We start from the raw sequence: 17497 nt of genomic DNA on the forward strand, positions 1-17497 counted from the left end.
AGGCCTGAGTGAGTCAGTACCTGTAAGGGGCTTGTACAGTACTAGTGCCTGCATTAAGTAAAATCCTCAGTTCCTGTAGGCTGTTACCATCATTACAAGCAATGTGGACATTTATGTAATGAACTTAAGGTATAGCGAGGTTATGAGGACAACAAATGATGTTTATAACACAGGCTCACCTCTTGATGATTGTAGCTGCTTGGAGCGGAGGGTGGAGACTTGTGAGGTGGAGTGTGGATGCAGCTGAAAGAGGCGGTGGTCATGGTCGGCCATGTGTGTGGGATGGGGAGTAGTGGGGTCTGTGCCATGTGGCTGACCTCCTGGGGTTCAGTGAAGGACACATGGCCGTGAGAGAAGAGAGACTGAGAGACCATACTTCTGAGTCATGAAATGTTGCTGTGTGTAAGATGGTGGGCACCTCTTCCCATTTTGTGGGGCTGAGAGCAAAGGGAAAGACATTGGTTTCAAGTGGGATGTTCAGAACTTGTGATAGGCACACAGCCTTTTCTGACAGCGAGCATTGCTGGACATGAATGAGGGGTCGGGAAGGTGGTAGAGTCCACCTTTTCAAGAGAGTCTCCCCCCTATCAGATGACCTTTCTGAGACCTGGATGCAAGCATTCATGGAGAATTGAGAACAACAGAGAAGAGGAGGTCAGGGCATCTAAGGGTGCTTTTGAGTCAGAGGTGGCCCTGTGCAAGACAGGTGGTGGCACAGTAACTGGGGCCTGTGAGGCCCTGGGTGAGGCTGCGTGTGTCTGCTGCCCTCTGGTCTTGCTTTGGAACTTCCTGTCGCCAGGCTCGGACTCTTCCCCAGAGAGGTCCCCGACATCAGAGTTCTCACACTGCTACCGGCTCTGGTTCCAGCTTTGCAGCATGTGTCTGTGAGCTTCCGTCGCTGGTTGGGGCGGGGGGTGGCCAGCTTGGGTCATAGTGTGACATTCCACCTGTGTCGAAGATCACTCAGCCCCCTTCAATTAATAGTCTCAATTTCTGTGGCTGCCACGGTAACACTATCAGGGAGGGGTCTGTCTGTTTAATTCTTGTTAGGAGGTCACCTACTTTTATTTTTGTTTGGAATCATTTTATGTTCATCTCATCATTTAGATTGATCTCATTTTTATAATTATTAACAGAACATCTAGTGGGCAGAGATCCTGTCTTTGTACTTAGTCTCAGTGCAGGGCCTAATAGAGCGCTAAGCATCAGGGAAATGTTTTTACTCTCCTGTCCACCCAACCCCCTACCCCCCCATCCACCTGTCCTGCTACGAGGCCTGTGAGCGCAATGGTGATGAGATCCTGTCTGATTTGAATGAGGACCTGTAGAATGTTCTAGAGAAAAGCAGTTACCTACCTGATGGACACCATATTTTAGAGAAACTCCCCAGGCAGGACTGTGTAAGGAGAAGCCAGAGGCATCCCCCGCCCTCCAGAGCCCGCCCCTCTTCCCTAGTTGGACCTCATACACACCAGGGCTCAGTGTGGGGGTGGGGTCGCACGCGGCTAGAGAGAAATGAAAATACTCTGATAATGGGCACAAGTGAGGCCTCTGCACCCCGAACAGTGGGCGTAACAAGGGGTGGCATGATGGAGAGTATGGGTCCCCAAGAGTAATGTTTAGAGAATGTATGGTACTCAAGTGTGTGCGTCATTGAAATCAACGAGGCAAAGACTGATGTTTATTCTGTTGACACCTGCGACGTGGCCAGTCAGCTGTTGTCATGGAGGCTCATCCTGTGTCGGATGCATGTTTGACTCTGGATGCATTATGTGTGCTTTGAGGAAACAGGTTGACACAGCTCATGCCCTTCTACTGGGGCTGACATTATTCTTTCTTTGGTACACACACACACACACACACACACACACACACAGCAGAGCAGCAGGACTTTCTTGGAAGCTGGAGAGTTCCCAGAGCATAAAGGCTTTGGCCTGGATGATCCTCAGAGGGGCCACCTGTGAAGTACAAACGTTTCCAGTTTTCCAGTGTAGAAATAGGTTTGACCACCAGAGGGTAGCAAATACCAATAATGACTTGCAGATTATTTTTTCCTTACTACAATCTAAACATTCATTATTTTAAAAAAGATATCTGTTGCCTTATTGTCCAAAGACCTAAAGATCCAGCACAGTCACAGGTAACTATTTGTAATGGACATTTCACATGACATGACTGTTTGAAATGGAGATTTGAAAGAATCTGCAAGTTTAATTTACCTCAAGTCTCTGAGCATGTGTTGAATGTTTTCCTTCCACAAGACATCGGCCAGTGAGCAGAGATGGCCTGGGGCAGGTGTGCACCTCAGGGTGTGCCCCGTAGCTGAGACCTGCAGCCCTGCGAGGACTTCCTGGGTGAGCAATTCTCCAGGGTTGTGCTGGTGGGAGGGGAAAGTGGTGGTGTTGAGAAGAATACTTCATAAAGAGAGATTCATAGTTTTTTTTTTCATGGTTGGAAGGGACCACTGAGATTACAGTCCAGTGCACATCTTGCATGGAAATGTTCCTGAACCAGGCCTCTGGGTTTTTCTGGCTCAGAGACCTGGAGTTGGCATCCAGCCCTTCTCCAGCGAATGAGGTGTCCAGGCCATGTTTGCAGGTGGATGGCCCAAGAGCGCAGTTTGCAGAGCTGCTCTGTGCTGTAGGAGAGGAGAGTTTTGGGGATCCCTCCTATTTGATGTGGCCCAGAAATGTTCAATGTCTGTGGCTATGACAGCGTTTCAAGGAACAGAACTTCCTTCAACCAAGTCATCAGAGCACAAGCAAGGCTGTAGGAAACCCCAGCCTCTTCGAACCCTGGGTTGTGGCCGTGGCAGCTGTGAGGGAGGAAGTGATGCTGTTGCCAGTGTAGACTGCTTTCAGGTAGCCCTGGGCCTGGGCCCTGCTTGGGGTGGGGGCCTGCCTTTGCTGGCTCTAGCAGCTTGCTCACCTGGGTCAGGTGGAAAGGCTGCCAGGCTAGAGCTGTGAGGCGCTTCATCTCTCCTTGGAAGCCCTGCTGCTTGCCTTTGGGGAGTATTGTGTGTGCTGCCCAGAAGGTCAGATGTGGGTGATTAATGGCCGGATTGCTGTCCTTTTCTGCTTTCCCCGAAACTTGATATTCCATGCAGCGCAGGTGCTTGTGTTGGTCCCCGTCCCTTTTCTCTCTTACATCTTGCTACTCCGTTCCTTTGTTCCTGCAGATGAGTAGTTCCCCTCAGAGGAAGGCAGCGGTGCTCCAGCACACAACTGACACGCAGCCGGCACACAACTGACTTGTACTGAGTGTGTCCCTGTATCAGAGGCCTGTTCTGAGCACTTTACACATCATCACTCCTTTTTTAAATCCTTACTTGAGGGGATATATATATATATTTAGATATATAATTTTTTTTTGAGAAACAGAGGAAGTAGGTGGAGAGAGAAAGGGAAAGAAAGAGAAAAACCTCAATCAGTTACATTCCATACAGGCCCTGATTGGGACTGAATCTGCAAACTTTTGGTTCCCAGGATGACACTAACCAACTGAGCAGCCCGGGCAGGGCCACATCATCACTGTTTTTGTCATCACAGCAGCCCTGAGACACAGGTTCTGTCATGACTCCTTTTCCAAGATGAGGAAATTGATGTAAAGGAAGGGGTAGCAGAGAGTCCTGGGTTACACCCCACACTGGCTGGTGCTGGGTGCGGCCCCAGCCACCCTGGGGCTGCTTCTGTAATTCCCGAGTCAGCGGTTCTTTGAGTCCAGCTGAGACCCCGCTCCCGGCACTCCCGGACCACTGTGGCGCACAGTTGCATTTGCTCTGGTTAACCGAACTAAACCAAACCAAACCAAAGCAAACAAACCAAAGATTTAAAAACTTTGTTGTCCACACTCAAACTATAAAGATTCCACCCAAACTGGGATTTCGAAAATATCAAATGGTTAGCCACTAGGCCAACATCCAGGCTTTCCCCATGGTGACCTGGGGTCTGATTTTGTTTTTAGTGGCACTGTTGACTTCGATAGCCACGTGTCACTGTGGTCCTGAGCCTCTGTGTGCTGGGAGCAGGAGAGGGAGGGGAGGGGGCTGGTCCAGCCTTCATATTCAGTGTTCTTTTATGGGGAAAATGTTTGTTTATAGTGAACATTTAATAAGTGTGTTCAACTTAGAACTCACTTCAATAGAATAAATTTGAATACCTTTGCCCACCATAATAAAATTTTGTAAGTCAAAAAAGTTCACACTTCCTTAAACTTAATAAAGTAAACTGAGTTGTTTAGATTTGTTTCCACATTTCCTTTGTAGACACTAAGAAGAGAAGCAAAATGATGGTTAGTGGAATATTTGTGTATTACCACTCCTGCTCATTGAGACACTTCCATATCCCTGCCATGAGAGATGAGGGCTAAGTTCACTAATGTGACACCCCACCTCTGTCCCCTTTCAGTTTTTCCCCCCTCAAAATTTTTGATTTTTACATTGTCATTTTTAACTCTCCTAGGGATTGCCGTCATACCTATAAATACTCTTAAACCTCCATTTCTTATCCAATCAACCCTGACCCCTTTCCATCTGCTCCCCACCTCTGCTGGCTGGACCACTGACTTTTATATGACCAAGGTGGAGGCATTTATATTTTATTCTGTAAACATAGTCTAACCTTGGACTTCAGGTCACATTATCATGGCCAGGGCTGTGAAGCAGTGCTCACCGTGGAACCGTGCTGTGCGTGAGGTTCCGGTTTCTTTGTACAGGTCTCCTGTCACACACCTTTACACTCTGATGAACAAGGTCAGGTGGAATCACTTCTCACTCCATAAATTACTCAAAATCACATCATATTTTTCTTTGCTTGATACTTAGATTATTGTGTTTTTGTAGAGTTTTCCAGTTTCTCCTGCAGTATCCAATTGCCTTATTTTTCTTGTTGGGAGTAGACGCATGTCTTCATCACCATATCACCACAGTTTCTAGCTTCTTGCTTATTTTGTCTGTTGCATAATCCTCCTTAGAGGTCTTGTGGAGCCTTCTGATTTCTTATTTTAATTTTGGTCTATTATTTTTAAGCCTGATGTACAGCAATCATCATCTAAATATTTTTTGCACTGGATTTCTGGGAGTAGTTCAACTTTTTCTTATATCCCCTATTGTCCTTTTACTTAGTTTCTCTCTGGTTTTGTTGCAGCTTATCCTTAAGTAATTTCCTCAGTAAAGTATGGAATCATATTTTGATTCTTTGCTGGTATGAACTGATCTGTATTTTGCTGTCACATTTGATTGATAGTTCAGCTGAGACTTCTAAGGTGAAAATCTTAAAAAACTCTAAGATGTTGCTTGGTTGTTTTCTAAGCCTAAAGTTTGCTAGTGGAAAGTCACAAAGCTCCCTGTAGAAGACCTGCACTCATTTCTGGAGCTGTGTGTCTTAGGTTTGTGGAAATTTCTCAATAACGTGTCTAGGTCTGGTATTTCATTTATCCTGCATGGTACTTAGTAGGCACTTTCAATTTGAAAACAAGTATCTTTATGCATTCTGGGAATTTTTTTCTACTAGTCTTTGATAATTCTTTTTCCCATTTTCTCTGTTTTCTCAACGGATTATTTTGAAGGTTGGAATTTTTATCTTAATGGCCTTTTATTTTCCCCCTCATATTTCTCAACAGAATATGCTGTATGTTCTGGACATTTTCCTGATTATGCATTTTTATTCATACAATTATTTTTAATTTTCAAGAGCTCTTTTATCTATCCCTTTTCTGTAGGGTTATGTTTTTCTTTTTTAGATGCAATTTTTTCCCCTGTAACCTTTCTACAGATAACAATTGGAGATTGCTTTTCAGAGTTCTGTTCCCTGAATTATCTACTTTTACACTAGGGTCAGTTGGGTTTGATTAGTGGGTTTGATTAGGATAGAAAGGGTTGGGGGACAGAGGGACTGTTAATGTGAGGTTAGTTCTGGACCAAGGCCACCAGGGTTAGGTTAAGCCATTCAGTGGAATCCCTCAAAGGCCTACATGACTTCTGAAGGACAAGTAGAAATTAGTTGGTAAAGAGAGTGGGGGAAGGGACATTTTAGGCAGAGGGGAGACCATGCATGAAGACACAGAGGGACGAAGCACTGCAGCCCATTGTGGATGAACAGAGGGCTTAACATGGCCAGAGTGTCCATGGCTGCTTGAGAGGTTGTGTGGTTATCCACCACTCTGACCAACCTGACAGGTGAGCCAATGCTGTAACAGAAAAAGACTCATGAGCCACGGAGAGTCTGTGAAGGAAGGATTACCTGCAACATAAGAACAGTATCAGATTTGCATTTTAGACAGACTTTCATTGTAGGTATGTAGAGTATAAAGAGGTGTCGTGTTGGCAATTGGGATGATGATAATGGGCCCTGGGTTATGGTGGTGTTGCTCAGTGGGTTGAGCCCCAGCTTGTGAACCAAAGGGATGATGATAATGGTCCAAAGAAGACATGAAGCATAGCTGATGTGGAAGGGGTGGGGAAGAGAAAATGGTGCCTTTGTAGGGATAGAATAGAAAGCATATTGGGGCTGATTGGATATGAGAGACCAAGGATGACAGCAGGTCTGGCTTTGGTCATTGTGTGGCTTGAATTTATCCACAGAGTTAAGAAGGGGGCACTTCCTCTGCTTCCATCAGTAGAAATTTTCCTTGAAATGAACAACTGCTTACATCACCCTTTACTCACTCTGCTGCAGGGGCTACAGAGTGAGCCACCTCACTGGGAAGTTTGATAATAAGACCTGGGGCTTTTATAGACATACTCTTCTTCTTCCTCCTTCTTCCTTCCTCAAGGAACTGGTATTGAGGGCTGGCCCCAGTGAAGGCTCCGTCTCCCGGGGAGGCCTCCCTGTGTAGTGCTATGGGACTGCACGGGCAAGTGTGTCTAAGGCAGTACTGGGTATTAGCAAGCCCTTCTATTACTTTCCCCAGTCATTTCCTCTCACCTGACTTGAATCAGTAAGAAAGGTACTGTTTTGTCTCATGTCTGCTCTTTCCCAGTTTATTTGTGAGTTTGCACAAAAGCCAGGTAGGGAACTTCTGGCCAAGATGGAGGCATAGGTAGATACACTGTGCTTCCTCCCACAACCAGAAGAAGGACAACAACAAATTTAAAAATAAAAAACAACCAGAACTGACAGAAAATTGAACTGTATGGGAGTCTGACAACCAAGTAGTTAAAGAAGGAACATTCATCCAGACTGGTAGGAAAGTCACAGATGGGCAGCTTGGCGGAGAGAACTCGTGGCAAAGTGGTGGATAGTGGACCAGGAGAGGTGGCAGCTGGTGGAGCAGATGGTCCCACATTTGTGTGCAGATAAACCAGGAGGAACAACTGGGTAGCAAGACAGACTGTGCAGCCTAGGGTTCCAGCGCAGAAAAATAAAGCCTCAAAACCTCTGACTGAAAAGTCCAATGAGGGTTGAGGCAGTGGGAAAAACTCCCAGCCTCATAGGAGAGTTTGTAGAAGAGACCCGCAGGGTCCTAGAACATAACACAAACCCACGTACCTGGGAATCAGCACCAGAAGGGCCCAATTTGCCTGTGGGTAATAGTGGAAGTGACTGAAAGCCAGCTGAGAGCTGAACAAGTGGAATTGTTCCCTCTTGGACCCTCCCCATATACAGTGCCATAACACACTAATGCCCCTGGGAGTTGTTGCCCTGCCCTGGTGAACACCTAAGGCTCTGCCCTTTACTGTGTAACAGGTGTGCCAAGACAAAAAAAAAGGCCCAAATGAAAGAACAGATCAAAGCTCCAGAAAAAATACAACTAAGTGATTAAGAGATAGCCAACCTATCAGATGCAGAGTTCAAAACACTGGTAATTAGCATGCCCAGAAAAATGGTTGAGAATGGCTGCAAAATAGAGGAAAAAGTGAAGGCTGTGAAAAGTGAAATAAAGGAAAATATACAGGGAACCAATAGTGAAGGGAAAGAAACTGGAACTCAATGGTTTGGAGCAGAAGGAAGAAAGAAACATTCAACCAAAACAGAATGAAGAAACAAGAATTCAAAAAGATGAGGAGAGGCTTAGGAACCTCCGAGACAACTTTAAATGTTCTGACATCCAAATCATAGGGGTGCCAGAAGGAGAAGAGGAAGACCAAGAAATTGAAAACTTATTTAAAACATAATGAAGGAGAACCTCCCTAATCTGGCAATGGAAATAGACTTCTAGGAAGTCTAGGAAGCTCAGAGAGTCCAAAAGAAGCTGGACCCAAGGAGGAACACACGAAGGCACATCATAATTACATTACCCAAGATTAAAGATAAGGCTCGAGTCTTAAAAACACCAAGAGAAAAGAAGACAGTTACCTATAAAGGAGTTCCTATTAGACTATCGGCTGGTTTCTCAAAAGAAACCTTACAGGCAAGAAGGGGCTGGAAAGAAGTATTCCAAGTCACGAAAGGCAAGGACCTACAACCAAGATTGCCCTATCCAGCAAAGCTTTCATTTAGAATGGAAGGGCAGATAAAGTGCTTTCCAGATAAGGTCAAGTTAAAGGAGTTCATCACCACCAAGCCCTTATTATATGAAATGTTAAAGACTTACCTGAGAAAAAGAAGATAAAAAATATGAACAGTAAGATGACAATAAACTCAACTATCAACACCCAAACCTAAAAACAAAAACAAATGCAAAAACAAACTAAGCAAACAACTAGAACAGAACAGAATTACAGAAATGGAGATCACATGGAGGGTTTTCAGTGGGAAAGAGGAGGGGGGGAGAATGGAGGAAAAGGTACAGAGAATAAGTAGTATAAATGGTAGGTAGAAAATAGACAGGGGGAGGTTAAGAATAGTATAGGAAATGGAGAAGCCAAAGAACTTACATGTACAACCCATGGACATGAAATAAGGAGGGGGAAGTGGGTGGGAGGGAGTGTGCAGGGCAGAGGGGAATAAAGGAGGAGGATGGGACAATTGTAATAGCATAATCAATAAAATACGTTTTTTAAAAAAGACACATCAGGGTAAAAAACAGCCAGGTAAGGGTACCTCAGAAAACCCAGTGTAGGGACCGTAGTAGGAGGTGCTGTTTGTATTTAAAATCTGTGTGTCTGGGAAGGCAGCAGCACCAGATCCAAGATGGCTGCCAGCAGGAGGCCGATGAAGGAGCTTGAAGAAATCTGCAAATGTGAATGAAAAACTTGCGTAACATCCAGGTTGATGAAGCTAATTTACTGACTTGGCCAGGGCTTATTGTTCCTGACAGCCCTCCATATGATAAGGGGGCCCTCACAATCGAAATCAGCTTTCCAGTAGAGTGCCCGCAAACCACCCGAGATCACATTTAAAAGATCTGTCGACCCAACATCCAGGAAAAGGGGCAGGTCTGTCTGCCAGTAGTTAGTGCGGAAAACTGGAAGCCAGCAACCAAAACCGACCAGGTAATCCAGTCCCTCACAGCACTGGTGAATGAGCCCCAGCCCAAGCACCCACTTCGGGCTGTCCCAGCTGAGGAATATGCTAAGGACCATGGAAAGTTCTGTACGAATGCTGAAGAGTTTACAGAGAAATATGGGGAACAGAGACCTGTGGAGTGGAGTCTGCCGCAACTGATTCCAGCGAGTATGAGCGTGAGCAGAGCCCTGGGCAGTGTATTCAGACACCTCGCAAAGCAGGACTCTGTGGAAAATTGACACGTGCCACTGCCTGGCGTTTGCTTGTGGCAGTTACTAACTTTCTACAGTTTTCTTAATCAAAGTGGTATAGATAACCTATAAAGAAAGGATTAAAAGTTAAGATGTTCTTAAAAAAAAGTATGTGCTGCCACATGCCCAACGAGAAGCACAGTCCCCTGTCCCCACAGGATACGTGGCTTTCCCAGAGTAACATGCAGGGATGGTGCTATCCTGCCTGCTTTATAGGAATGCCCTCTGGGTCAGACTTGACCTGACTTTGAAGAGGTAGCTGGAGCAGGAGGAGGTAAACTGAGGGACAGGCACTTCTTGCCTGCAAGGTGGGCCCCGGGCAAGGAGGGCTTCTGTGGAACCACATTTATTTTCAGCTTAGCAGACTCTGAGGCAAGTTGGTGTGGCTTAGGGCCTCCGACTGCTGAAGGTAGTCATTGGGAATATCACCTTCAAGAGAGTGGGACTTTTGCCTTCTTGGTCATTGTTCCTACTCTCGACCTTGAAGAGGGACTGGAACTTAGTTAAGCACTTGTTAGATGGCGGGCAGGCTGGCTGGCTAGATGAAAGGATGGGTGGATGGATGGATGGGTACAGTGATGAAGGTAGAGGAAAAGGTCAGTATAGGTCACAGCTCTATGGGTATCAGATATGAGTCATTTGGGGGCATTTAAAAAGTATTAAGGGCACTGGAACCCTGATCTGAATCTTTAAAAAAAATTTAAGCAAACATTCTTCATTTCCTATGTGTATTCCCAGACCTTTGTTTTACAACTTTGAACTTGCCCACATGGGGGTATTTTCAGTCCAGGCAGGTGTGTGTTGGGGCAGCAGCTGTTGTGTTTTATCTCCTGCAGAGCCCCCTCACTTCCTGGCTCACACTTGCAGGTTGCTCATGGATCTGATGACATTGTCAGTGTGACTCGAGTGCTATTCTGGGCAGATGACTTGCAAGTTCGGGGACAGTTTCTCATCCTCTAAAGACAGCTGTGTAATGGGATGAAAGCTTCAGAGAGCAGCCCTGCTCCGAACTGCGGAGGAGCTGGGTTAAGGGGAATTCTTCCTGGGTGAGAGAAGTTGATGTCATACTCCAGCTATATAGACCTTAATGCAGTTCCTCAAATAGGCCTTGTCACCTCTCGGCTCTAGGCAGACCGTTCCTGTGCCCATGACCCTCCGATCCCTCTGTTTTCCATTCACCTGTCCTGCTGTTTCCCCAGGAAGCCCACTGCCCTCAGGGCTGCCTTCCCTGTGCAGAGCTCTCCCAGCTCCTGCTTTATCTCGGCCCCAGGAGGAAACTGTGGTCTGCTTTCCGTTTGCTTGTTAGACTGTCAGCTATAAGAAGGCAGGAGTGTCACACACCTCTAGATGTGTGAGACCCTCAGTAAATACCTGTGAACTGAATCCGCCCTGTGGACATCGCAGCCCATCACAGGCATTTTCACTGTAGTGAGGTCCAGGAGGAGGGAGGGGGTGGGCCTCTGTGGACGGCCCACAGCCGGTCAGGTGCAGGATGCTCAATGTGCCTTATCTCATGCAGAGCTCACAGCAGCTCCATCGTGGCTCCTGGTTTACAGACCGGAAGGCGGATGCTCCCCAGTTGTGGTGGCTTGACAGGAGCAAACAGTGTGTGTGGGGCAGGGTGGTGGTGTGCCCCAGAGGGTCCTTACCAAACTCCTCTTGCTAAAGACCCTCTGCCTTGAGTCTGCATTGGAGGAGTGCTGGACAGGGGGCCTCAAAGTGCAGCAGCTTACATTTCTGGAAACTTCCATGCCTCTTGCTTGAGTGACCTCTGAAATTTGAGCCAACCTGGTCCTTGTGGCATTTTGAGGGTTAAATTGTCTGTCTCCAGCTTGTGCAGGTGGCCCCAGACTCCAAGTCGACTTCTGTTCCCAGGGATGCTATCACAGATCAGCTCTGCTGGGCGATGGTGCCAGTGCCAGAGTGGGTTGTGTTTTCCTCATTAATTTTCATCTGGTGAGAATGTTGTAGTGAGTAGACTTTTAAAAATATTTGCATATCTCATTTCTTGGTCTAATTAGCACTGTGAGAATGATGTCCCAGTTTTCATGCTTGAATAAATAACTATCGTGGTATAAAACACTAAGGGGCTGGTTCACCTCAGCGCTTTCCCTTTCTTGAGTTTGAATTCTCAATCAAGCTTTGTTCCAATATACACTCCAGACTTCTCTTTTAAAGAACTCATCTTCTCAGCCAATGACACCTTCTACGGCCATGAAATATCTCCTAAATTTAGAGGACCCTTTGTCAGTTTTGTAGCCTGACCCTGAGCAGCAAAGTATACTCACTGCCTGTACTTCATTTTTGAAGTGCATAGAATTTTAAAAAGGGAAGGGAGGAGTTAGTTTACAGAAGCCTGTCTTTTCTATGACCTACAGAGGGATGAAAGGCACAACAGTATTATAGGTTTTGGAGGTTAGGATATAGATACAAGTCCCTGCCCTTCTGGGGTTTTCAGTCCTGAGTAAAGAGGAGTGTGGATCTCAGAAGCTCCCGTGTCATGTGGGTGCCCTGTGAGTACGCTGAGTTCCTGAGCAACCCAGGCAGCCCTGCTGCAGGTGGAAGCCAGCCTGGCGGGGCCTGCGGGGCAGGCACGGAGGGGACATGGTCAGTTAGGAGAAATGTACTTTTCAGAACACTGGAGTGGATAGCTTCCATTGGTGCCAGGAGTGTTCTTGATGTCTGAGCTTTGTTTTAAAGTAGAGACTCAGACCAGTGGAGCCAGTCTGGAAGTGATGCCCAGGACAGTAAGGATTCTGACATGAAGCCATGCTAGGAACTGCTAGAGCACCTGCAGGTGACTGGCTGGGAGAAGGGCAGATCTTAGGGTGGAGAGGCATGAGAGTCACCTTCCTATAGACTGGGGCTACTGGAGGCAGCTGGGAAGATGTTTTGGACCAGATGATGAGGGACTTTCTTGCCTTGCTAAACATTCTGCATTTTTTTCCATTGGTAATGGGGTGCTACTGATGGTTTCTAAGGAAGGAAGCAGTGAGATCTAGCTTGTGGTTCAGGGAACACCTTGGTTGGGAATGGAGAGCACAGAGGAGCAGCAGGTCTGGGAGGGAGGTGTGAGTTTGTGAGAGTGCCAGGCAGCAGTGTGGAGGTTCTGGGACGTACTGGCTGAAGCTGGGGGTGTAGGTGACATCATGCAGGAAAAGGGAACTACTCAGGACTCTGAGATAGGCCAATATTTAAATGATAAGCTGAAGGGCATGATGCAAGAGGCAGGTCAGAGAAGCAGGAGGAAAACCAGAAGATCATAGCTTCGTGGAAGCCAGGAGGGGAGAATTTTGAGGAGTGTATGGTCAGTAATCCCACAGTAATCACCACCATTTGTTGAGTGCTGTTTTTTTATAGAGAGCCGGACAGTATGCTAATGCTTTCCATAACATCATTTCCTTCAGTTCTTACAGGAATCCCAGAGGAAGGCATGATATTGATACTGATAGGTAAGGGACTGAGGACCAGAGCTTCAGCCTTCTTGGGAGACAGAAGGAGGGCTTTGGTGTGAAATAGTCTGGGTGTGAGTCCCACCTCTACCTTTGCTAGCTGTGTGAACTTATACAAGTTACTTGGTTCCTCTACTCTAAATGAAACATAATAGGCTCCTCTCCTGAGGACAATGCAATTCCAAGGTTTCTTACTGTAAGTGAAGCAGGAGCCCCTCCCTAGACTTTTGCAAGGTCTTGGTTATTTCCCAGTATCATCCAGCCAGTTAGCAGGGGAGCTGATATTTGAACCCGTATATGAATTCATAGCCTGTGCTCATGCCGTCAACCAAAGGAGGTGATTTGAGACTGGAGTTTGAATGCTTGTAGAGTCGAGGAGTGGTATTTTAGAGGCAGAAGTCATGTGAGCATGTCTGAGCCCAAAGGGGAAAGAGGAAGTAGATAGGGAGAGATTAATGCTGCCAGAGAGTGGGGGGTGACTGGTGGAAAGGTCACAGGGAGACATGTGACATGACATTCAAATGCAGGGGAGGGATGACCCTGAAACCAAAGCTGATGTTTCTTCCTCAGAGACAGGGGGACAGAAAATATGAAGGGAGGAGGAAACACGGGAAGTTCAAGCAGGGGGAAGGAAGTGTCAGCATTCTAACAGATGATTTCTATTCTCAGGAATGCGGAGGTGGGTCAAGGTCTGAGGAGTGGGAGCTAGGATTTGGATGGAAACTCCAGAAGAAGAGGCTTGGTCTCCACAGCTGTTGAAGGCCATGGGATGGGGAGGACAGAGGCAAGGAGTAAGAGGGCTTGGGAGACCACTGAAGACCCAGTCTTGAGTGGTGTGCCGGGGTCTAACTTGTATCTGTGGCAGTGCCAGAAAAATGTGATGATGTAGTTTGTACCTGGGGCCATGGTAGGCAAATGGGATGGTTAGGTTGGCCCAGATCTGGAAATTCACCAGTTGGGTTGCAAAAGGACAGAGTGTATGGCAGTGAGATGCTGGCTGCTGGGAAGGCATGAATCAAGAGGGCCCAGGAGATGCGAGTGGGAGGAAGGGACCCTGTGGTCAGAGGGCAATGTACTTTCTTCCTCTGCGGTTGGATACCCAGAGTATGATTAGAAACTTTTTATTTTTATTTGTAGAGAGAGGGGAAAGGAGGGAGAAACAGAGGGAGAGAAACATCAATATGTGGTTGTCTCTTGTGTGCCCCCTAGTGGGGACTTGGCTCTCAACCCAGGCATGTGCCCTGACTGGGAATCAAACCAGTGACCCTTTGGTTGGCAGACTGATGCTCAACACTGAGCCACACCAGCCAGGGCTGATTGGGAACTTTTAATAAAGAATATGTATGACATCTTGTTTCCCAACAAATAGAAGTCATCTGTACATAAAGCTTTATGGCAAGAATGGCTGCATACCTCATACTTTATCTATACATATCAACATTGGCTGGATTTTTACCCGAAATGTGACCATTAAGGCTGGGTTCTCAGAATCTCTGGACGCAGGGATACAGATATAACCCTAAACTCTTGGATCAGGCACTTGCCCAAGGAGCCCTGTTTCTTTTTACTGAAGAATGGTTTTAGAAACCAAGATTTTGGTGCTAGATGTTTTTGTTGCTACTGCGGTGTTGTTACTTCTAGGTCTTCTCAGTTGTTAGAGCAAGAGAATATGGGCTTGTATAACAACCTGTGTCTATATAGATATTTATAAATATATATTCCTTTGCATCTGTATTAAGCTAAAGACAATGTCATACTTATATCTCAATTATAGTCCATTACCAGGCAGATCATCTTACACCATCCCCTCCCTTGTCTGTCTGTAATTTCCTGCTCTGGCAGTGAGAAACCTGGCCCCAGCCATCTGCTATCTGCTTACTTAATTGGTCCGTGCCAGTACACATGTACAAGGGTGGGCAAAAGTAGGTTTACAGTTGTAATACAAATAAATAATACAATAACAATTAATAATAAAACAAGAGTAAACTCTGTTTTGCACACTCCCAGCTGTGAACCTACTTTTCCCATCCCTGGGGAGTGGTCTTGAATTGCAAGCTCATCCGGCCCAGGGAGCAGCATTAGCAGCTGGAGTGCAGCACTCCTGTTCAGTTCGAGCTTAGCTGCTGTCAGCCTTAGCTCAGGAAGGTGCTCTGTCCAGTGTGAGCCTGCATTCCCGCCCCGTCAGTGAGATTGTTTCATCCTTTGTGATGCAGTGAAATTACTTTGCATTCTATTCTCAGATCCCCTTATCAACTTCAAGTGATTTTTAAAAAAATTGCATACATCGTTTCACTGTTTATACTGTAAAGTTCTATGAGTTTTGGAAAAGATATAGTTTCGTGTATCTGCCATTACAGTATCACACAGAATAGTTTCACCACCCTCAACTCCATACTTCACTTATTACTCTTCTTCTCTCCCCAGACCTATGGCAACTACTAATTTTTTTACCAACTGTGTAGTTTTGCCTTTTCCAAAATATCATATAAATAGAATCATACAGTATGTAACCTTTTCAGACTGGCTTTTTTCACTTAGCAATCTGTATTTAAGATTCCTCCATGTTTTTGCATGGCTTAATAACTCATTCCTTTTGATTGCTGAATAGTATTCTACTATATAAATGGACCACAATTTGTTTATCTGTTCATCCATTGAAGGACATCCTGCTTGCTTCCAGATTTTGGTAATTATAAATAAGGCTTCAGTAAACTTTTGCATGCAGGTGTTTGTGTGGATGTAAGTTTTCAAGTCATATGGGTAAACACCTAGGAGCTCTGTTGGTGGATTACATAAGACTGTGTTTATCTTTGTAAGAAACTGCCAAATTGTCTTCCAAAGTAACTGTACCAATTTGTATTCTCACCGGCAATGAATGAGAGTTCCTGCTGCTTTAGATCCTTGCCAGCAATTGTCAGTATTTGGATTTTAGACGTTCTAATAAGTATATAGTAGCATCTAACTATTTTTTTTTTAAGATTCTATTTATTTTTGGGGGGAAGAGGGGAAGGAGGAAGAAAGAAGAAGAGAAACATCGACTGGTTGTCTCTTGCACGCCACAAACCAAGGACCTGGCCATCAACGCAGGCATGTGCCCTGACTAGGAACTGAACCACCAACCCTTTAGTTCATAGGCCAATGCTCAATCCACTGAGCCACACCAGCCAGGGCTAACTGTTGTTTTAATTTGCATTTACCTGATGATATGTGAGGTTGAGCATCTTCTCATGTGCTCATTTGCCCTCTGTGTATTCTTTTTTGTTTTGGTAGATGTTTCTTTAGACCTTTTGCCCATTTTTTGATTTTGTTTGTTTTCTTATTGAGTTTTAAAAGTTCTTTGGATATTTTGGATATCAGTCTATTATCAGGTATGTGTTTTGCAAAGATTTTTCCCTAATTTGTGGCTTTTCATTCTCTTAACAAAGTATCTTTGACATAGCAGAAGTTTTTAATTTTAATAAAGTTTATTTATTTTTTCTTTCCTGGATTGTGCTTTTGGTGGCATATCTACAACTCATTACAAACCCAAGGTCATGAAAGTTTTCTTCTATTTTTTTTCTAGTAATTTTATGGTTTTGCAGGCTTGTGAGCCATTTTTAAGTTAATTTTGTTTAAGGCCGAAAATCTGTGTCTAGCTCCCCTTTTTTCTTTCCTGCTGCATATGGTTGCTCCACTGTTGTTCCGTTCTTGGTTGAACTACTTCTGCAACTTGGTCAAAACTCAGTTGACTGTATTCATGTGAGGCTATTTCTTGGGCTCTGTTCAGTTTCATTGACCTTTGTGTCTCCTTTTTCTCTAATACTAAGCTGTCTTGATTATTGTAGTCTTTTAAAAAAATTATTTTTAAAGATTGTATTTAATTTATTTTTAGAGAGAGGGGAAGGGCAGGAAAAAGAGAGGGAGTAAAACATTGACATGTGAGAGATGTTGATTGGTTGCCTCTTGCTCACCTCCAACTGGGGACCTGGTCTGCAACAAAGGCAGGTGCCCTGACTAGGAGTCAAACCGGTGACCTTTTGGTCCACAGGTTGGCACTCAATCCTCTGAGCCACATCAGCCAGGGCTGATTACTATAGTCTTGAAATTAGTTGATATGACTCCTTCAACTTTGTTCTTCTTTTCTGCTTTGGCTATTCTAGGTCCTTTGCCTTTTCATATAAATTTTGGAATCACTTTGGCAATATCTATAAGCTAACTGGGTGGGAACTTGGCTGGGATTGCTTTGGGGGTCTCAAGAATTGACATGTTAACAGTGTTGAGTCTTCTGATACATGAGCATAGAATATCTCTCCATTTATTTATATCATCTTTGATGTTTGCTTCAACATCTTTTTTTCTCCCTCTTTTGGATAATTTATACTGATCTATCTCCAAGCTCAGTGACTCTGCTTTTGGTACGTCTGTTATG

The 17497-nt window shown here is 45.2% G+C and overlaps 1 protein-coding gene and 1 pseudogene across 1 annotated transcript in view; both read left to right on the plus strand.

Annotated features, from left to right (window-relative positions):
* ACOXL (acyl-CoA oxidase like) overlaps positions 1-17497 on the plus strand; it is a 250567-nt gene that overhangs the window by 16758 nt on the left and 216312 nt on the right. Inside the window, 1 exon segment of the mRNA XM_036029966.1 lies at positions 2116-2140. Coding sequence (XP_035885859.1) covers positions 2116-2140 — 25 coding nt within the window.
* On the plus strand, positions 8965-9625 carry LOC114500793 (annotated as a pseudogene).

The sequence above is a fragment of the Phyllostomus discolor genome, chromosome 6 (genome assembly GCF_004126475.2).
Source record: "Phyllostomus discolor isolate MPI-MPIP mPhyDis1 chromosome 6, mPhyDis1.pri.v3, whole genome shotgun sequence".
NCBI lineage: Eukaryota > Metazoa > Chordata > Mammalia > Chiroptera > Phyllostomidae > Phyllostomus > Phyllostomus discolor.